This window comes from Haemorhous mexicanus, chromosome 18 (assembly GCF_027477595.1).
Source record: "Haemorhous mexicanus isolate bHaeMex1 chromosome 18, bHaeMex1.pri, whole genome shotgun sequence".
Lineage (NCBI taxonomy): Eukaryota > Metazoa > Chordata > Aves > Passeriformes > Fringillidae > Haemorhous > Haemorhous mexicanus.
In genome coordinates, this window is record NC_082358.1 from 13,197,981 (window position 1) to 13,220,485 (window position 22,505).

Here is a 22,505-nt window from a genome sequence, read left to right on the forward strand (position 1 = left end):
GTTACTCAATATATTAACACATAATGTGTTAGGAAATCAGACTCACCAGTGCTGGCCTCAGTGGCCACTGAAGCAGGTGCAGCTCCACTGGATCCCAGAGAAATGTACCTGCTGAACTCATCTATTTTCTCTCCCTCATTCACATTATTAGGTATTTAAACAAAATGAGATTTTTTTAAAGCAGGAAACAATGACATATTCCTTTCTTCCCTGTTTACTCCAGTGGGAGTTCTGCACACTTCAGTGATCACTTACACCTGATCTCGAGCCTGCAGTGGTTTGGTGGCATTCAGTTGGCTGGGAAGTCTGGAAAAATGTGCTAACAACCAAAGATTGCTGCATACCAATCACAACCTCAGGGAAAAAATCAACAGAAACCAAAGAAATGTTTGAGCAAATGATCAGCTTCTGCTAAAGTGCTGGGAACTCTTTCCTACCTTAAAGAAAACAAATTGGGCATGAATGCAAAATCTAAAACTATGTAAAACATTGAGGTAGCAGAAAAAAAAAAACAAACTATCTTGAGAAATAAACCAGATAAAGATAACCTGTTAACAAAGCAGAGTTGGGTGTATTTAAAGGACTTTCCTCTGTACCAAACAAGAAATACCAATCCAGCAAAAACTGATGAACACAGGGGAGAGTCTGGAGTGAAAAGTCAGTGGGCTGGAGGGAGTCTGAGGAGTCTGTGATTCATCTGTACTCACCATGTCAGGTGTTTGGCTGCTGAAATAGCAATGAACTTGATTCCTCCCAGAACAAAAGGCCTTTCACACCACTTCTCCCAATTATTTGAGGCAAACCCACAGGAATCATTCGTAGTGGAACAGAAGTTGGAAAATGCATTGGATTCTCAGCTTAAGCAGCTGGAGGAAAAGGAGCTGACTTTCAGCAAATGTCCCTGAGTTGCAGTGAAAGGCCAAAAAGCTGCTTTGAAACAGGAAGCACATTGCCTTGCCCACATTATTGGAACAGAACTTCTGAATATAAAAAAGCATTTAGTAAAAATTTTATTTGAAACTCAGCATGAATCCGTAACCACCAGCATTAAACCATAACAGTTTTACAGAGAATTTGTACAATATGCCATGAAATCCTATACATGCTCCCCCCATCCCCTTTTTATTCAGTCATAATCAAACAAACAATAGTTAGACAGGAATAATAAGCATTCACTTCCAAAAAGAAAACTTTGGCATGTATACAACTGGCTAGTTAAAAGTAAACAGTGGTAGATTCAAGTCAGAAAGAGACCCACTCATTTTGTTTCACAGCATTTTTGATCAGGATGAAGCTTCCCAGCACTACTTTTTAGTTAATACAAAAATGAGTATTTTTTTCAGTCCTGAACACACTCTTACAGGAAAAAAACATGTTAAAATGCTCAGCTCAAACTCTGAAAGGTGTCAGCTTCAAGGAAGCTTAGGTCAAAGAGATTTTGCACACATTGGTTTGGTCATGAATAAAACCTTTAAAGGTTTGCTCATGTTCCTGAACTCTGAGCTATTTCACCACTTGGCACCACTGCAACTTCTCCTTTGAATTAGAAAAAGCAGTTTGCTCAGAAGTCATGTCCACTGCAGGAGTGCCAGAAAAATTGTTTGCACTGGGCCCATCTTCTGCCTTGAGTTTCTGTCACTGCTCTTGGCCCCCTACATACCTTCCTAGTCATCTAAAAAAGGAGGGAAAACTATTTGCAAGGCATTTCTTCCTGGCATACAGCAGACAATGCTTCCATTTCAAAAACCAGAAAGCAATGAAAGAACCCCTGAATTATTAATAAGAAAAAAAACAAGCCTCCTTTGACAAGAATTACTGGTGATTCTCCAAGTACTTACAAAAAATACAGTATTTATACAGCCTCTCCAGAACGATTATAATTAACATATTTTAATGTAATACTAACAAAATAAATCCAGAGATACAAATGGTTGCACTTCAAAGCAGGAATATCCACCCCAGATGTTGATTTTGCTGCAATTTCATTATTGCTGTGGAACAGAGAGTGGTTAAGTCATGTCAATACGAGCCTCTCTTTCTTATACACATCAGAGTATCTAATTTGGAAACGTTCTCCAGCAAGTCAGAATACATTTACTGTCATTTTTACAGTTCCTGCTAAATGTCTGTGATCCAAAGTTGACTGAACCATGGTGCAACAGGGCACAAATGGCCAAAGAGCAGAGGCAGGAAGGGCAGAACAAGTAGAGGAGTTCAAGTCAGACTCACTACTTCTTATTCCTGGGCTTCAGCTCTTCTGCTGCATTTCGCAGAAAAATGTAGTTTTTCTTCTGTGGATTATAGAATTCGTGACCCTAAAGACAAAAATAATCTACACTTACTCTCTTTAAAGAAAAAAATATCAGCATTACTTAAAATGTAAGAATATGAATATTCCATGAGTTTGGATTATTAAGATTTTATCTTAAAGCCTTTAAGACCTAAGATATTGGACCACACTGGTGGATTAGGAACAGCTTGCTTGAACAAGCAATTACAAGAATTATACATATAAAGTAAAATTTAAGAGACTTTTATCCATTTCTAAATTATAAAATATTTTTGATTAAAGAAAATAATATACCTCTAAATTCTACTTTACAGATACAGCCTAGGAACTCAGTATGATTTCTCTTAAATGTCATTCAAGGCAGAGAAAAAACCAAACCTTTAATGGCCACCCAGCTTCACTTTCTATTTTCTATCTTTTAAATGACAGAAGGTCACATTTTTTCCAAGTGAAGCCCAGGTTCCACAGGCAACTGCAGAGTTTTCTGTTCCCCAGCTGCAGATGCAAATGTCCTGTTTTGCATATCATTTTCATACACATTACCAAATTAATGCCTAAGTATCCAAATCAGGGAGAGTAAACAGTAATAAAGCTACTGAGGTCCAGCATTCAAGTTGGAAATTACCAACGCCATGGACAAGAAATGGCTCTGGGAAGGAAGGAAGGTTAGTACTTAGCACCAACTGATTTTACTATTTAATGCTGGTTTACAGATCTGAAAGTCTACCCAAGCCACAGAAGTGAAGAATTCATCTGCCCTGGCACCAACAAATATTTTAATGTGGGCAGAGGACGAAATACAATGCAGTGAATTAAAATTTAGCTCTCTGTGGCATGCAATTGAGTTAATGTATGTGATTTCTGCATTCATTTCACCCAAAACCACAAGGAACATTATCCTCCAAGCACCATGAAAATTAGTTACATTCCAAGCTTGCTGCCCTCCCTCACTATTAGGAAGCATTGATTTTCCACAGATCATGGTTTTCTGTGGTTCTGCTGCATCTGTATTGTTAAGTGTGGAAGAGAAATACATAAACAAGCACCATCAAAAGCCTCACTAAGTGGCAGTGAAAATTTAATAGAGAGCATTCAAACACTGGGTTAAGTGTTTATAATCACAGTGACAACTTTTTTCCCTGCACCAGCAGCAGAGATGTGCATTTCACAAGCTCTGTGGGAAGCTGTCAGGGTGCCACGCTGCCCTGTGACACTGCCCACGGCACAACGTGTGTGAGCAACCATAGCAACCTCTGAATCAGCAGATTTACAGTTTGCTCATCCACATTTGTAAACCAGCATCATTGAGCAATCCTGTCCCAGCTGGAGCTGAAACACCACCAATTCACAGCTTCAATGTTAAACTTCATCAGGAGGCCAAAATGGCCTTTTTAAGTTCTCTTAGAAATTAGAAAGGTTGACCTACTACTTATAAAGAACACCAAAAGCCTCACAAGAAGAAGAGTCTTGGTTGTCAACTGAAAGTATGACCATGAGTCTAAAGTCTTCTTACCTTTGACCAATCATAGCTGGAAGCATAAGCAAATATATTGCCATTGTGGTTGAAACAACAAGCAGATATTGGCTGGTCCAGCTGCTCTGAGGTTTTTAGCTTTGTCCGTGCATCTTTATCCCAGAAGCTGAATCTCCCATCAGACCCTACTGTGGCCAGAGTACCATGGACAGGGTGGAATGCAATCCCATTAACCTGCAGAACCACACAGAACACCATGAAAAACACCATGATGGACACACTCTCAGAAGGTGTGATGAAGTCTACAAGAGTAAATACGTTAAATTTCAAATAAATACAGCTCTTAAATCTTTAAAATTTCTTTGGAGAAAAAAATCCCCAAAAACAACCAAAGAAAAACCACCAAAGCAACAAGAAAAACACCATCTTTTTGGCTTAGTACCTAATAATTCAATGCATAATGCCATTTCACAACTATTGTTTCATTATCTGCAAAATCAACAAGTTCAATCTGTTGACAAGCAGATCCAATGAAAGTGCTTGTTTTATGGGAGTATAAAAATTTGCCTTTCCTCTTAAAGAATGACTATGACAGGTCTTTAAATGTGTCTTAGCCTTAGGCAAGATAAAAGGTGAAGGAGAACAATTCAGAGCCAACTTTACATTAGGAGTGTACAGTGCATATATGATACATGTTGGATACTCACAGCATAGATGTCCTGAGGTGCTGATGTGTTTGTTCCATTGGAGCGATGGCATTTAAAAGTGAAATTATCTTTTGCACTGGAAAGGAAATTAAAAAGTTAAAAATATTTTTAAAAAAAGCTTTTTATTCCCATCACTGTGACCTGAGCAATAAAGAGAGGATGTTTTATTGAATACTTACGGGTTTGGGGGGTTGATATAATGAATAGCTACTCTGCCTTCAATGCTTCCAAGGGCAAATCCAGTTGGTTTGTTCACTTTGTCTTTGAAAATAGCAACACAGCGATGCTGAATTTGAGAAAGATACAAAGGAGTTTAAGCAGAGAGATCTTTTCCATAGGGACACAAAACTTCAAAGTCATCAATGCAAGGTAAAGCAAAACCACTAGCAAGGTCAAGAGATAGCTCAAATTCTGTTGAGAATCTGGGCAACAGTTTAAATTTCTAAATCCTTGTGAAGATGAGCAACAGATCACTGGAAAACCAGAGTGTTACCATGCTAAGATAACTTGGTTTTGAAACACTGCATGTTTTTACAAAAAATGTCAAGCCTACAATGTCAATAATCTGTATAATACAAATATTATTATTTACCTGGTGTTTCAGAGGAGATTCTATTCTTCTAAATTCAGAAGGCTGGTTCTCTAACTGATAAACTATCAAACCCCTTTCTGCAGTGGCCACAGCTGCCATAGGATGAACCTGGATAAGGTTGTAAAACAGGTTGGAAGAGAGACATTTGTGTTATTTGCATGGCAGAACACTCTGAAGAACTAAAAGGAATGAGAGGGAGGGAAATAGGAAACAGATGAAGAAAAAGTTCATTTGTTCACCTATCTTCAAACACAAGTCAGCTTTTCCCTATCACTGAGAAATTAAACACACCAAAAATCTTCTACTTCTGTGCTGATTCTTCCAGTGCGAAGTGCAATGGTGGTTTACAAACTTGTCCAGAACTAAGGGCAGGTCAGTCCTCATGCTGATTTTTGTGATGTTAAAAGGACACCAAGTATGTTTTATATGATGAAAACCCCTTCTTTTCCAGGGCCTGATCAAGAAGACCAGATTATGTTCTAGTACTACAATCACACAGACATCAAACACTAACTATATTCAAATCCTGTCCTACAGAACCCCCAAAACTTCTTCCTCCTCCCAGTTATCCAGCTGGCACCAGTATGCCACATATCCTGACTTACCACATCTGCACAGTAACACCTTTCAGGGAGCTGCAGAGTCATCATAGGAGTCGGTGAACGGGTATCCCAGAACTGATGGGAACAGAGAAACAAACAAACTTACATCTGGAGCTCAGGATACACCAACAATTACTACAGGGCAGAGAATGTAACAGTTTCATTCTTGTTACAGTCAGAACAGTGCAACTCCCTGTGAAGTGAGGCTACTCCATTAATTATTAGAGCTTAATAAATATTTTTCACTTCACGTAAATATTTTTATACACAAATTACTAGCACACTTTGTGTGCATTTGTTTAGATAAAAATCATACCTTCAAAGTTTTATCCCAGCTTCCTGTCATCACACAGCTGTAATTTGGGGCTTTAATCCAATGGATGGTCTTCACAGGAGCATCATGCTGAAGAAAGAAAGGACAAACACACATGCAAGCAGCAGTCATTAAAGAGAACAACTCTTCTTAAATTACAACTGGTAACTAATTTTAGTCACCATAATTAAGTATTCTACCAACAGACATTAAGTTCTGATTTGAGAATGTAAATTGTAATTCTGTTGTTGTTGCAGTAAAAAGCTGATATTTGTGAAGTCAATTGAATGACTTCTTTAAAATGAATGACAATTGAATGACTTCTTTTTTCCCCTCTAATGCATCAGGGTGACAGTGGGATCACTGCAGAAGTGGAAAGAGCTCCCTTAAGTAACAGATGCACAGGGTTTTTAAATCACTTTGATCACCTGTTCAGGTGCACTTCACTATCACAAAAATATAAAAATTAGAAAGGTAACTTTTAATAAAAACAGAAAAAGAAAAAAAAACTATTTAGTACTTTGGGCTTTACTTACTTGTGCAATCTGAATTGCTTGATTACTGTTGAGATCCCACATTTTGGCAGTTTTATCACAAGACGCAGTAAATACTTTACTCCCATCCTAAAAAATAAGAATAAAACCAAGAGATTAGTGAATGGGAAAACCGTCAAGTGTTATTCTCTTCTAGAAACAGTGTAACATCAGACTAACACGTACAGGGAGGGCAAGACAAGAAACATAAATTCAAATTTATTTATTACTATGTCATAAAAGAACAAACAGTGCTATTTTTATCTAGCTTTTAACACACTCCTAACTTTAAGACTCACTTTTAGCCTTCTTACACCCATGTCAGCCCATCCCACTAGGACACACTCTCAGCACACATTTACAGCAATTTCAGTCTGTGCAACAACCATGGGCTGCAGCTACCTGTGGCATTCATCTGCCTGCAAACCACACAGCAGTTTATGTGGACTTCTGGTAAAAAATGAGCATTTGTTTTTAAATAACAACATACATCACTCCAGCAGGCATCGAGTACAGGCCCCGTGTGCATCTGCTGAGCCTTTGGAATTGTCTGTCCATTATCCTGAACCTCCCAGCAGCGAACCTGCAACAGAAGCAAATGCAGATAAACCATGTTAACAGGAGCTTGAAAAGACTTGTCCTGGAGACTCCAGCCCTAGTTTATGCAACAAAAAGTATGGTTATAGATACCAAAGTCTGTGTTTTTTTCAGAACTAGCGAAACCTTGGGTTTTTTGCTTATGTTCCTTTCACCTGTAGAGCCAAAACTCAGTCCCACAATTTCAATTCCACCTCAAGAGTGCCTTGCAAACCTGGAACCCCTCACCACACTGTCCTGGAGAACCCTGAAGCCTCAGCTGGGCAGAACACAACAGTGAGAAAACATGCCCTCATTTGTCTTCCCTCCCTGCCTGCGCCAGCTGGGATCTCATGCTTCAAATAACAAAAAAAACCTTGTTACGATAACTTAATCAATAATTTGTTCTTTTGGGGTTTGTGATGATTTATCAACTATGTTAAACTTAGAGCCTTGATACCAGACATAAATTTTGCAGTTCTTCACCAAGTTAGGCTTTCAGGTGCCCTGCACAAGCTTTTAGGATCCCATTTTGCAGTTTAGGCACTTTATTCATCTGCATGTCTAACAGAGAATACTTACATCATTTGCCCATGATCCTGCAATGAGGAAATTACCCGGCAGCGTTGGTGGACTAAATGCTAAACAAGATATGCTGTCATCAGGTGGAGATGTTACTTCAATATCCTAGGAAGGACAGGAGACAGAACAACTTTAGAAAACTGTGAACCGAGCCCTTATTACTTCTATAGAATGAGTCAGTAGCTCCTGCTGTGACAAATTAACAGACACAGCAGCACAGGGGGCTGGCACACGCACCTTCATCGGGTTGTGGTTATCGGCTGTCGTGCTGCCGAACATGCTGGTACCTCCGGTACCGAACCCCGACGTGGATCCGAACAGACTCATCCTTGCCCTGCGAACGAGTGAAAGGTTGAGCCCTGCAAGGCCCTCGAACGTGCCCGGGGCGTCTCAGCGCAGCCACCACCCCAGCACGCCCCTGGGAGGCACCCAGGGATATACAGATATACCAAATTACAGTAAAATAAAATAAATAAATAAAAATGCACTTCTCGTTGCTGTTGGACCCCCACACCTCCCCGCTGCCCTCTCGGGCCGCGCCATGACAGAGCCAACCCCGCCGCGCCCCTCGCTGGCACCAGGGGATCCCAAACCCGAGCCCGGCCGGGGGGGATGCCCCTCTGGCGCACACCCCAGCGGGGCTCTCCGCCCACCCCCCAGGCCGCCGCTCCGCGGGGCTCCCTTTGCCCGTCCGGCGGCACCCGGGAGAGTCCCCGGGCCGGGGCCGCCCTCACGCACCGCTGCGGGCCCGCTCCGGCCCGGGACCTGCGACGCGACCGGCGGCGAGCACGGGACGGGCCGCGGCTCCTGCGCAGGCGCCGCGGGGCGGGGCCGCGGCTGCGCCCTGCTCGGGCGGGGCAGGGCCGGGGGCGGGGCCAGGGGCGGGGCCGGCCGCGCGTTTCATTCAAGTTTAGGAGTGGAGGGACAGCCGTAAAAATCCCAGCTAAATAAATCTACTGAAAATATCGTCTGTAAGATCCATGCCCATGGCTGCCGAGATCCACTTTGGAGGCATTTTCTGTGCAGTCAGTCTGACTCCCTCACATAAAAATTTATGTACACTTTAATCATCACAGTTTTCTGCTTCTCTTTACTGTTTCACAGACAACAAAATAAATAAAATGAACAATGGATTCTGTTATGATGTGCAGTATTAATAGCATTGTTTATTAAATTCTTAATCAGTAACATTCACTTTCTTATTTGTTCATTGAAAACAAATAGTAATTTGATTGCTGGAAATTTTATAGCTGCTTGAGATATGCAGGAATCGTGAATTATTTCTGGCTTTTATGTCCGAATTTACAGTAAACAAAAACCTAAAATAATTTCCAAAAAGAGGCACATATAATAAATTCTTAAGCAAGTCTTTCACTCCCTTCAAATACAAAAAGCTTGGTACAGCATCATGCAGTGCTTTAAGACAGAAGGCAAAACAATTCCTGGATACATTTTCGAACTTCACGTTTTTCTCGCCAGAAGGAAGATATTTCATTATCTCTTCTATTTGTACTATTTTATGTGGCACTGTTTCACAGCAGAAACCACAGAATGGAAGTAGCAGTAGTCTGCAAAAATCATAATTACTTTTATAGTTTGAACAAAGAAAAAGAGAAGATTATACTCTAGGTGCAGAGATGAAGAAACTGAACAAGAAACTGACAGATACTCCTTTGTCTCTGCACTTTTTTTTCCTTAAGTGCAGTCAAATTAAATCCATATACAGAGAAACATTTCATTGGTAGAGCAGCATTCACAGCCATCCACCAAATTGCAGTTTGTTTGGTAAATAGACTCTGGACAGGTAATCTGCTGAGACAGAAGTTAAAACTTGAATTTCAGCCTTCAGTTTAGATGCTGCCATAATTTCCAGCTAAAAGAGGGGAAAAGAAAAGAGGAAAAATTAATGTGTGTAGGAAGTTAAGTAAGAAAATTCCATCTGCTCATTGTATGTGCATGCAGAGCTGTAAAGTGGTTCAGAGAGACATCCCAGGCTTTCTCAATCTTGCCTTCTTTTAGGGCCACAAAACCTGGCTGGTTCTGCTATCCTAAGAGATGTCAGATATAGGATCTGTCCTATGGGGAGTAAGAAATAGAAAACAGTAGGTTTATACAAACCTCTTTTTTCCACAGTGGCTGACAAGCAATGTAAGGTCTCTTTTGAATACTTGCTAATTTATTTTCATCTTGCTTTGTAAATGGAATCAAGGCATCTTTGCATATGTTCAATCTACAAAGAAAATAAAACTCTTACATTTTCTCACACACTTAAGCATATATTTGTCCATCTTATTTTCTTATATTAAGCCAAAATAATGCATGGAAAGAGTAATGGATTTAAATGGATTTTTGTGTAGTAAAACTGCATTTCCTGTCTGTGAAGCAGAAGGATACTTCTGTTTCTTCTGAGGAAATAACTCACCTCTTGAGATCAGATGGAAGGAGACCAAGCCACTTGACAGAGGGAACAGTGAGATGATGGGCCTCAAAGGACATTGACTAAAATAAAAAAGATCAGCTGTAACATTCAGTGATCTGTAGTTTAACTTGGGATGTTCTTTTTCCATTTCTCTACTGAACAGTTCCCCCATCCTGCCCTCTGCCTTCCATGCAGTGTGCCCATACCTTGTCTGTAGCCATGTAACAAGATTATATCTCCTTGTTCCTCTTTACTTCCTCCATAATGTTCCACATTACACAAGTATCCCTAAGCAAATTCTCAGGCCAGAATAAAATCTTTACCAATATAACATTATTTTGTGGCAATCACCCATCTCACAATTAGGTTCTCCTGCTCCCAGGGTTCCTCCAGCCTTCTTTCCTCTTCTAAGGCAGAAACAAATCTAAATGGTGAACCCTTTTCTATTTGTACTGTCTGAAAACTGCCTGTGCAGCAGAGAAAAACTGTGAAATATGATTAAATCAAACACCTGGCATTACCATCCAGTTTCTTTTTGTTTGAGGAAGAAGCTGTTTCTGCAGACACACAAGGCCTAAAAATCTCCTCTTTGTGTTGAAGCAAAATGGTAAAAGGCAGCACACACTCTGACAAAGGCAGTAACATTTCATGCATTCCAGCTTCCACGCTGGGCTACAAAACAAGGTATTTGAAGGGGGAAAAATATACTCACCACAGATCCATACTTGTAGACGCACATTATTTCTACACCTGGGTTGCAGAATAGCAAAAGTCAAGTGTCTGTCTGTCTGCACAGTGGGCATGCTTAAGGAGAGACTGTTTAAAAAATCCATTTTATGGCACAACAGTTATGGCTTTATGATTAGTGGGGTTCTTATGGTTTACATATATTTTTATATTATGTCAAAACAATCAGAATCTCAGCATGTCACCTTCATGTAGTTAAATGTTTCACACTATCTGTGTGCAGTCAATTCAAACCCAAGGACAATCAGCTCTTTTACACATGGTCAAACATCTCTTATTAAAAGTGTCTTTCTTTATCCTGTGTAATTCATATGTCTTAATACTATTTCTTTGAGCAGCTGCTTCTCACTTTGCAGTAATCTCCCTAATTTCAGGTGGGATCAATGTAGATACATCACCTTCTGATTGTGTTGGATTTCTGAGCTCTCAGAACCTTCCCATAAGAATGATAAAGGACATTCTAAACAAATTTTGCTTTCCTTTTATGCCTTTGAGCCTCTACAGATTTACCATGTGGATCTGCATCCATAAGGGTGAAAATAGGAATTTGAAAAGAATCCCACAGCTTCCTGACCAAAAGTCGTGTATTAAGATCTGGTATGCCTCTTCCCTAAAGAAATAAAAGAAAAGCAGATGGTTTTATATTAACTGAAACAACATCTGGCTACATGTGTGTTTATATTTACCATTTAAAAGTGAGCAAACAAACAAAATGCTGGCAGAAACATTTCTCCAGCAGCTGTTTTGCAGGGAAAGTTCTAGGCTCCTATTTTGGCTTTGTGCAGAGGGAGGGCCAGGCTGGGAGCAGCTGGGCAGGTGTTCTGGATTATGGGCACTGCAGGAGCATCAGACATGTCTCTGTTCAAGGAGTTAATTTGTAAGGTCTGGAAGTTCATACATAGATGTACCCTGGTGTCTGCATAGGCTGGTGTAAGAAGGCCACTTTTTTATCTTAAAAAATATTTATTTATTTATGGCACTAATGGAACAATATAGAACAAGTTCTTGCTGTGACTGACTGAAGCTGGACCATTTGTGGCATAGCAGAATAGAAGTGCTTATCTCTCTTAGGAATGACAAATGTTTTTTCCTCATTGTATGCATATTTCGTTTACACATTCCTGTTAATTCCCCTGGCTCCATAGCTCTTTCAGTACAGTCCAAAATCAACCAATTCTGTTTCATTTGGGTTTGCAAAACCTCAGGTCCTGAAGGACAAAAGGTCACTCAACAGCTGAGCCTTTCTGAGACTGAGCAGCAACTTTGCAGCAGCTCAGGAAGCTGATAAGCTACCAAGCTCTAAGGAGATGTTTGGAGGAAATAAGCCTTTAGAGCATGTATTTCGTATTTCTATGAGGATAATTAAATTTTAACAATTATTCTTAAATATGTTTCATATTAATTCTATTATGGCCTTTTGCCCAAGTTTGAGCAGCTCTACAATGCTAAAGTATTCCTTAAACTAGGTCTAGCTGGAGGGTATGAAATACGAGGGGCGTACCGTGATCATGATACATGGGGACACTTTATTGAAGAAGTCATCATCCAGGAGTCTCTGGAAAGTTGCATCTTTTTCTACAATTAATATAAATTTGGCATGTGAGGTTAAATCTTTTGTGTTAAGGCCAGCTGCGTGTAAAATGATCCATCACACCAATCAATTAAAATTAACTGCTCTAATACCTGTTCTAGAGCCAAGAACAGTGATCATGACTCAATTTCAGAGCCAACAAGGAAAGCAAAAATTACCAGAACCTTGTTTAACTTGGAATATTTCTTGTTTTTACTTTCTTCTTTTCCGTCTATGATTAGAGTTCTTGCTCAAAGGATACTTTTAATTCCTTGAACATTAGATGGCACAGTGACTGCCTAAAACAACAAAAATGAGATTAATCATTTTAAATTGAGAAAATGATATATTTTAAAATAACAGCATTAGGTAATGAAGGACACGATTTCATCATGAAACCACCATTCCTCCTCTATGTGCAAGATCAGTTCTGACATTTTCACCTCTTTACAAGTGTATTCTACCATTCCTATGCACTATTGTGTGGTGGCCTAGGAGTCCTCCTGTCATAACAAGATGCTTTTCAAAAGTATTTGTGCCACTGTTGCAGAAAATTGTTCATCCCATGGGCATGATGGAGGTAATAATACCTTGATTAATGTTTTATCTGTCTTAGCCAGAGGAAAAAACTCTGCTTGGTGTGAAGATTGCAAATTTAATACCGACTTAAAACATTTAAAGAATCTTTTTGTAAGACCATTAAATTAATACTTTTACTGGCCTCTGACCTGATTTTATGAGTATTTTGGAGCAACAACTTGAAGACATGGTGATGTTTACTTTACATCTTCAGTTAGGATTGGCTGAATCTGGCAAGCATATGGATGAGAAAACAGGAACTGGGGGAAGAACTTGGTCAAAGAGAATGTATATATGGAAGTGTGTGGTCTGTTTTAACTCCTGACTGTAAATCACCTCAATGCCAGGGTGGAACAACTCAGCACATAAAAATATGGAGATCAGTAACAGGGGACTTAATGCTTACAAACAAAGTGTAATGGGCAGCTAAAGTTACTGTTTAGTTTTGAAATGACCAACTAAAGCTCACAATGAACACATTTTTCAGAAAATTGTGATGGTAGTCAGCAAGTCTGAGTTTTATTTCTGCTTTCATTCTCTGCACTGCTGTAGAAAATCTTTCAGGACTAGGCCAGTTCAGGACTAGGACAGTTGAATCTCCTCCCCTTAAACCAATTGTGACTTGTTTTCTCTCTCTGCCAGAATTCAATCTGCTGTGACAGAAATGCTGTATGTTCAGAGTGTCCAGCATTCTTTGCTTCAAGAGCACTCATTTGACAGAACGCTGTAACATAAAGCCTAAGATATGAAATATATACACTTTCCTCTGCAAGGATCCCATGGCAGAAGGTAGTGCTAAAAAACATATCCAAAGGTTTATTCCTGGTGTGTCTAGCTCAGAATTACAATATAGAGTCTGGACTTCAGAATTACAATACAGTTAAGCAATATTTTCATCTGTTTTATTCACTCAGGTTGTAATGCCCCAATTTGTCAGAAGCAGAGGTTTGTGTAATAAATGTACACTGTAACCTGAGCTACAAGGAGTGCAGGTTATCTTGTACAGGGAGATGCTATGGATTGTGTTTGTGGTTTATAATACATACTGTTGCACTGCAGGTACAATTCACTTTTGTACCATCTTCCTCAGTGTAACTTAAATTACCAGCAACAAAACCTTTAGTTGTAGACAGCTGGAAAAAATAAATGTTGTACAGAGTAAATGGGAAATTACTGTATTTCATAGACAAAGCAAGAAATCTCTGAGAAGAATTCCCACTGGTACTAAGCAATGATTCACAGCTTTCAGCCTTTTAAACACTAAGCAATGTTTTGCCCTCATGGACGTAAGGACTTACAAAAAATAATTTTAGGTATGAAGGAACCCTTGTAAGATATGAGATATGAGTCAATTTACAGGTAGTTACATTTCTGATGCACTTTAAGTTTTCATTTAACCCCCAAATTATCAATTCATGTGAGTAGAAATTTGCAAACAGGTGCCTTGCACTCTGAAGTTGAAGCACTGCCTTCACTAGATGATAACAAAAGCCCCTGTGATTTTAGCTGACAGTTTGTCCTAAATCATTTGGAAAAAGCAAACCCTGAATTTTCTGTGAAGAAAAAAACCTTTTAAATACCACAATGAATCATAGGTTTCATTAGCACCAATGAGACTTTTTATTTTAACTATTTAATTCTAGCTGGCAACTTTTTGTGGTATTTCTCCCTGCAGTTTAATCAGTTTAATAATATTTGGATATAATGACAGAAATATTGACAAGAAGGCACTTACCACATGCAGACTTCTCCGGGGTATCTTAAGCATGCAAGAAATGTCATTGATTATTTGGTCCACAACACTTTGGCTACCAAACAGGAGAGTATCTGAATAATATATATCTCTATCAAGACAAAATATTGTATTTGTAATTAAAATACTGAAACAGCTGCAGGCCCATGAGAATTTTATAAAGAACATGGTTAACCAGATAAACCTAAAGCATTCTATGTACAGGAATCCTGCAGGTTTGTATCCTACAGGTTGATTTTCACAAAAACATACTTAAAACACAGCTTTATTTGAAATTGCAGAAATTGATTCTGTTACCTTTTTGTTGCATAAGTGTTGCTCTGCACCATCTTATAGATCATCGATAATATTTTGAGCATCAGAGCTGAAAAAAATACATTTTACCAAATATTCTATTTTCAGAAATCTGTATACAATAATTTCTCTTTATATAAGACCATATTTAAGTCCCATAAATAAAACTTTGAAATGTACAGTGAAAATACAGAGAGATTGTACTATTCAATAGACTCATTAATTTCTAGCATGATGAGAAAAAATATGAGGGGGTTAAGTGAGGGAATGTATGCACTAATGTCCAGGCCAAGAAATGGAATGACTGAGAAAAAGAAATGAGCTTATTGTCTGTATTCCAAGATTCCTTTCTGGCCAGCTTTATGAAGAAGGGTGATGTTTTTACATGGAGACTTATTGAATATGCCTTTAGTTGATATCCATTAAGGGAAGGGAGAAACTCTAGGAATATTGTATTAACTTCACTGTCACTCACTATAATTTAATAGAGAAAAAAAGAGAAAAGCTGAAAGGCTGGTCATAGTATCAGCTTATATCAGCCACACACTTCCAAATTGTAGTGCATAATGTTTGATTTTTTTTTTTTTTTTTTAAATGTTATTTAAGAACTTGGGAACTAAAGAAAGAAAAATAAGAAAAACCCAAGAACTCCACTTTGGACTTTTTTTTTAACTTACCAAATCTTCTTGCTGATTGAGGGCAGTCACTTCTTATTTGTTTTGTAGTACAACCTGGTATCATCTGTAGACCTACAGAATCTTTAAATCTGATATAATGCAAACAAACACAATAAAATGCAAACTCCCTGAGTACAGGTGAATTGTTCTGTGCAAGGTAACCCAGACTCAGAAACCCCTTTCCTATGATCAAAAATACAGCGGTGCTGTTTTCAGACTCAGCACAGAAACCATCAGCTTGGGTTGGCTTGGGGTGGCCAAAGGAAAATGGCAGCAAAAACCTTCTCAGGAAGATGCTCCAAGACTGAATTAAAGTAGAAAGTAGATAAGTGTCCAGACAGAAATAGAAGAAAAGGATTTTATACATGTTTAGAACTGTTAATATATCAGCATGAGTAATTACTTAGTATGAAAACAAAGAAGAAACGAGAAGAAAAAATCTGAATCACTATTAAAATAAAAATCATCTGACACAAGTGTCTTCCTGATGTAGACTGTATGAAAAACTGTTACTGTTTCAGAATACAATAATACTATCTAAATTATGCCCTTAAATTTTATCAGGGTAACCTAATTGTATTCTAGTTGTTGGAAACAAAAAGGGGGGTAATCCTGCTCTCTGAACTGTTGTTTAACCTAAATGAGCTCCAGTATTTCATGCTTCACCATTCCACATCTGAAGGTGCACATTTCACTGAAAGACTCACTTATTTTCTCAAGGACACTTCATTATTTTACTTTAAAGTAATTTAGTGCCTTATGATCCTACCTTTAAAGCATTTTCTTTTTTTCATTGCAGAGTTTTGTAGGTACATTTAAAAGTGCTGGTGGTTTAATGGCTATAATTTGACCCCAAACCACATCGTGTTTCCAAATTCGTTTGTGCAAGGTTTTGCTCCGTGCGTCCTTTGGGTGGCAGAGCGCGCACGCTGCACAAACCTACAGGGACAGCCCGCGTAGCATCTGCCCGACAGCTTTAAAGTCACTTTATTGCTTTGTGTTGCAACATTTTAAAGTTATTTGTGCTTTTCGCCTGCCTGTTCCCGACATTGTGACTGAGAAGGAGGAAAACTGTAATCAAGACTCCCCTGAATTACTCTTTGGTTAAACCTGGTTCGCTCCCATTCTTACTGTGCTTACTCCAGCAGGGTAATTTTCTGTAAGGCATATCTGAGAATACACTTCTCCACCAGAAAGAATGGTTCTGCTCTTTTTGATGTGATTGATGACTCTTATTTTTAACATACTGCGATCTTAACTCGTTTTAATTTGAACATTTTCCCCCATATATGTTCAGATGGTAACTAACAGCTCACATTTGTTTTTCTAGCATGGAATGCCATTTCCCCAAAGACTGCCAAAAATTGCAAAACTTTGTAAGAGTATTTTAATTTTACAGACATCTGAGTGAAACATTTTTGTCAAACTATCAAGACACAAACCATTAAATTCCCTGGAACCTACAAGCTTTTCAGTTAACTGATTACCTTCAGGCCCCTCAGATTTTTTGATTGGCAGAAGTTTATTGTTCTCATTAAATGAGTATTCCACCAGAGTGTTACGCCTGGAAAGTTTGCTGTGCTTCCTCAACCTTAAGTGTTTGTAATATGTCCATTTACAAGCACCTCTGCAATCTTATCAATCTGAATATCCTTTAACCCGCTGATGTCCAAAGCTCTCACAAGGCCAGAGACAGATCTGTGTTTTCCTTTATTCTTTTGCTAATGTAGTGTGGAAATCAGCCAATCTCTCAGGTTTAATGATTTTCAGTTTAAATGAACTCCTTGGAAAAATACTGTTGCACAAGCAACTTCTACAAATCACAGAATGTGCTATGAAGGAGGACAGGTTTCTTTTTCTCTGATCCTGTTTAGGTCAGCTGGCGAAAGATCTGAAATTTAGATAATATACTGGAAGCTTGGTTTGCTTTATTTTGCTGGTAAGGAACTTAGAGCAACACACAGGTAAGAAACACAGCAGGGAGAGGTGAGAGGCATCTTTGAAGAATAAAAGGATAAGTTTATCACTATCATTTTAAGAAATATGATACCATGAGGAAAAGCAGAGTAAAAGAAAGTAGGGTTTGAAGAACAGAATTGCCAGTAATTTCTTCCAGCCTAGACCAGGTTTTTTCATTCTAACACAACCTATCATTTCTAGTTTCTACTGCTTCCAGAAGAGGATTGTTTATAGGCCCTCCCTTTCCTTTCCAACCCCTATTACAGTAGTTTTACATTTCCCTTTGTGCTGTGGTCTGCTATTACCTAATACATGATGATGCCTGTTCAGAGTGGTTACTAAGCATTACTTTTTATTTGTTCATTACTTTTTAAAACTATTTCTTGATTCTAATGCTTATGAAATGATTATGTATGATTAACTTTTCTGGAAGTTACATAATCAAATTCATATTCATGGCATTTGTATTAATAGAAGGCAGGACTTTTAAATATTTACTACTTACTCTATGTTCCTCCAGTCTGCTCTGTTGGCCACTGTGAGAACAGGTGCTTTTTTTTGGGCCAGGCTTTGAAGTACTCCTTGGATAACATTTTCTATTGCTTCAAGAACCTCAGAACTGAAACAAAAGAGAATGACACAGCTCATATGGTAAAATCTAGTTCTACTTTGAGTTTTGTCAACTGTCCCCACTCTTACAAAAATCATGTGAGCCAAAATTGCTTACAGCATACTTTAGGTTCAGAAATGTGGAGGAACACTTTCATTTTTTAATGTTGTTTTGCTGAGTTTCCCTAATACCTTTGCCTTTCCATTGCAAATGCATGAATAGAGGACACAATTTAAAGTATATTTCTGTTCAATCCTGTAACCATCAAATTTTTCACCAGCTGAACTTCTAGACCAACTGGCTGTTTTGTGACTAATGATTAATGTTTTACTATAAATGAGGTAATATTGGCTTTGGCCATGATTTTGGCAAAGTTGTTTTTAAATGCTATAAATTTAAAAAGTGTTCAAGACTACAAATACTTCCTGTTGTACCATTGCACATTAACCTTTTGATCTGCTGCCCTGAACTAACTGCTAAGGATTTTAATTACATGAAGGCTCAGTCTCAACAGACACACCATGGAAAGAATCAAATCTGTATCTTTCACCTAAAAAGACAAAGCAGCCTTGCAGCAGATCCCTTACAGTAAAACTCCAGGCTGGGTTGAGTGTTATGACAGATGCTTTCTATTTTCATAAGCAATCTGACTCCAGCTTTTCAGCTGTCCTTAAAATTACAAGTGTACTCTGCACTATCCTAAGTCTAGGTAGGAATTAAAGAATTCATGGAACTTACTTTAGCTCAAAGTTTTATCAGCAAAGTCTAGTTCTGTCATTAAGTAATACACAGAGAAAAGATGAGTCAATACCAGTGCATGCCACACAAAATGAATTATCCCAAATCAACAAGAATGATTTTTAAAATTAAGCAGAGTCTCCTTAAACAACCATGAGCTGTCTTTAAAGCTCCCTTCTATCAGCTGAATATGTTTCTTCCATTTTATAGCTCAGTTTCCACACTCTCTCCACATTGCTGAAATTAGATTCTAATTTTTTAGAGCAATTTAAAATTCCAGAAGAACAAAAATTAGTGTTGATGACAATAAAAATCTGTATGGGCAGATGGATGAAAGAACAGATAGGTAGGAATTCTAAATCATGCCATTACTTTGATGCTCATAAATACTTTACTTATTCATTTTATTCTGTCCACTGTAACTATCCTAACATTCCAGACGTATTTCAGAGTTTGCTGCAGGATTTGTAAGTCCAGGTTTGTGTTCCAATCCCAAGTTCCCCTTTTGCTAGCCAACAGAAATGGGAAAGGTAGTATGTGAAATGCAAAATAGGAGGAAGAGGACAGGAAGTCTCCATGTACCCCCTGCTGATATTCTGTCTCTTTTTGCAGAGATTATCTGAATTTTAATAAGCAAACATATGATACTGGCCAAGTATGCCTACTTAAAATTCACTGTGGTTTAGTTAACAGTGACATCTGAGCAGAAAAAGGGAAGGTGCTGCACAGCTCACAGGGTTTGCCTGATCATTTCTAGTAGATTGCAGCAGAATGGATACTTGTTTCAGTACAGAAGGAGAACAGATCTTCAACATAAATGACACAAAATATTAATTTTATAGCACCTTTAGCAAGCTAACAAGATACACAAAAGAAACAGTTACAAATGAAAATCTGCAATGTAAGAAACTAACACACTCCAAAACTTAGACCTGTGTATCACTGAAGCCATGAGCCGGAGACCTAGAAATCTCTAAATAATAATATTAGAATATTAGTAATATCCTTTTCTTCTTAAAAGACCTTCATGATACTCCCAGACTGTTCTAGCTGCTGAGGCTGATGTCCTGTGTGCAAAAAGACTCTTTAAAAACTGACAAGGGTTTTTTGTTGGTCTAGTTCAGTAAGCTCATTTTGTCACAGTTTTCTGTATTTCTGTAGCCACAGACTTTTTGGAGAGGTCTGAGGGAATGAAGATGCTATTTGCAATCCAAGACACCATTTGTTTTTGTATTGGATTATGGTTTTGCTTCAGCATGAGCCTATTTGGTGCAATAGTGTCCTACCTACTTAAGCATTACCACAGAAAGAGAATGGAGGTGCTATTTTTGACATTTTTTACCTGGGGACGTGGCTCTCCTGACCAGCCAGACTTGTTTCCCTGGAGCTGGCCTTGTTCCCAGCTGGAATTTCAGTGGGACACAGACTGTGCTCCTCCATTAAGGCTGGTGCAGGTCAGTCCAGCTTCTCTGGATTGGGAAAAAGAGACAAAAAGAGGTTATCACAGAAATTGCAAATGGCTCTTCTGCTTGCTGGACGTAAAACACATAACTGGAGCTCAAACCACAGGGTCACAGAGAAAAGGCAGAAATTTGCTGTAGACACCAAAGTCAAGGTTTTCCCACCCCTCCTGACTGACCAACTCAGGGCTTCTCCCTCCCTTTATAAAGAGCAGGAGCTGGCACACTCTCTCCTGACCTTCTGAGGGCTTTTCCCACCCACCCTGTCAGACTGAGGGCTTTTCCTGACCAACTTGGTGCTTCTCCCATCCTTCCAGACCAACCAAGCGCTTTTCCTTCTCTTCCTGACCAACCAAGGGATTCTCCCACTCTTCAAGGACTTTTCCTGCCGTTCCAGAATGACAAAGGGCCGTTTCTGGCCTTTCTGACCAGCTGAGGCTTTTCCCACCCTTCCTGACCAGCTGAGGCTTTTCCCGCCCTTTCTGACCAGCTGAGGGCTTTTCCTACCCTGACTGACCAACTGAGAGATTTTCCCATCCTGAATGACCAACTGAGAGATTTTCCAACTCTTCTTAACCTACCAGTCGTTTTTCCCACCCTTCCTGGCCTGCCAAGACCTTTTCCCTCCTCTCCTGGCTGGCCAAGGGCCCCTCCTGCTGCTTTGGACACCTGAGGGCTTTTCCCGCCCTTTTCTGACTGACAGGCGGTGGCCCCGCCCACCCTGCAGGCCATGGCGGCCGCTGGACGCTGGGCCTCAGGCCCGTCCATGGAGCTGATGTCTGACCACAAACTCCACAGCACCCCAGTTTCTGCAATAAACCCAACCAGGCTGGCTTGGAAGCGGCCAAACAGCTTCCAAGTACCTTCCTCATCCAGCCATTTTCCTCTTCCCGTAATCTCAAATGTCTGTTCCTGGCTGGTGGGAAGCTGAGGGAGATGGAACTCCAGTGCAGCTCCAGTGTGGAAAAATCCACGTCCTTCCCCAAAGTGGAATTCAGCTTCTAGTGAAGCTGAAGTAAAGATTTAGTGCTACTTTTTATCGTTTGCCTTCAGCATTCTGAAGGTTTATGACAGTCTTGCGATATGTTGTCAAATCTTTCTCAATACGCTGTTAAAGTCTTGTATTCTGAGCAAACAATAAACCCCAATTCTAAGAGTCATGAATCACTGGCTTCCAGAGAAGCTGAAATTTAAGAAAAGAATGCTAAATTTTGTAAGGGTTATGGCTGAACGGGGATTGTTGTTATTCATGTGGCGTCCCCAGCCAGAGAGCAGCGCTGCACGATGGGTGACACAGGCAGCCATAGACTGTGAATTTGGGAAGAAACCCCACACATTGAGTATTTTGGTGCATTTCACCTTTAGATGCTCAGCTTTTCCCACAAAAAATCCTGTCTATCACTTCAGAATGTTTAAATTCGTGGTGACTGCAAAGAGAAAATGCAGCACTCCTGGGAATCCTGGTGCGGGCCAGAGGAGCAGCCCCTGGTAGTCCTTGGCACTCTCTGGTTCTGCAGTGCTTTTATGTGCAGAGATCAGGGCTCCTGCACTATCAGCTCTGTGGCAAAAAAACCCCCAAATAACAAAAACTTTAACTGCTCTTACTTTTGCAGTTATCATATGCCAAGTTGTATTTTCAACTCATAATTATGTCATCATAATTGATTCCTCATTAGACGTCTCTCTGAGAGTGTTGGAAGTTACTTAGGAGATAAATATCACAAGGCTTGTCCTTTCTAGGGAAAAATTTTCAAAGCTCACTGTTGATAACATCATGTTTCGTGCACAGCAGTCAGCAGTATTGGAAGCTGTGCTCAATCCAGCTCACAGCCAACAGCATTTCAAACGTGGTGATGCTTGGACTTGTTAGCAAGTTAGATGATGTAGTTTTTGAAATGTTGCTTCATTAGCTACTGCCACTGAACCTTTCTTCTTTGGTACTGAGTGAGCAATCCAAGTCCAGCCTGGGTAGGTAATTAAAAAATAAATTCATTGATTTATTCAAGGAAAACCTCAGGCTATGATGATAT

The 22,505-nt window shown here is 39.4% G+C and overlaps 2 protein-coding genes across 2 annotated transcripts; both read right to left on the reverse strand.

Moving 5' to 3' along the window:
* Positions 1-985: 985 nt before the first annotated feature.
* RAE1 (ribonucleic acid export 1) lies at positions 986-8,495 on the reverse strand. Its single transcript, XM_059862539.1, has 12 exons — positions 8,408-8,495; positions 7,907-8,003; positions 7,670-7,774; positions 7,002-7,094; positions 6,515-6,601; positions 5,982-6,068; positions 5,669-5,740; positions 5,064-5,171; positions 4,651-4,757; positions 4,472-4,547; positions 3,804-3,998; positions 986-2,315 (listed from the first exon to the last, which is right to left on the reverse strand). The coding sequence occupies exons 2-12, from the start codon at positions 7,994-7,996 to the stop codon at positions 2,229-2,231; spliced, it is 1,107 nt and encodes a 368-aa protein (XP_059718522.1). The 5' UTR covers positions 7,997-8,003; positions 8,408-8,495; the 3' UTR covers positions 986-2,228.
* A 103-nt stretch (positions 8,496-8,598) lies between these two features.
* Positions 8,599-20,480, reverse strand: SPO11 (SPO11 initiator of meiotic double strand breaks). Its single transcript, XM_059862859.1, has 13 exons — positions 20,358-20,480; positions 18,173-18,286; positions 15,709-15,797; positions 15,035-15,101; positions 14,720-14,828; positions 14,031-14,117; positions 12,668-12,704; positions 12,337-12,446; positions 11,346-11,445; positions 10,801-10,838; positions 10,092-10,168; positions 9,788-9,899; positions 8,599-9,542 (listed from the first exon to the last, which is right to left on the reverse strand). The coding sequence occupies exons 1-13, from the start codon at positions 20,453-20,455 to the stop codon at positions 9,423-9,425; spliced, it is 1,158 nt and encodes a 385-aa protein (XP_059718842.1). The 5' UTR covers positions 20,456-20,480; the 3' UTR covers positions 8,599-9,422.
* Positions 20,481-22,505: the final 2,025 nt, after the last annotated feature.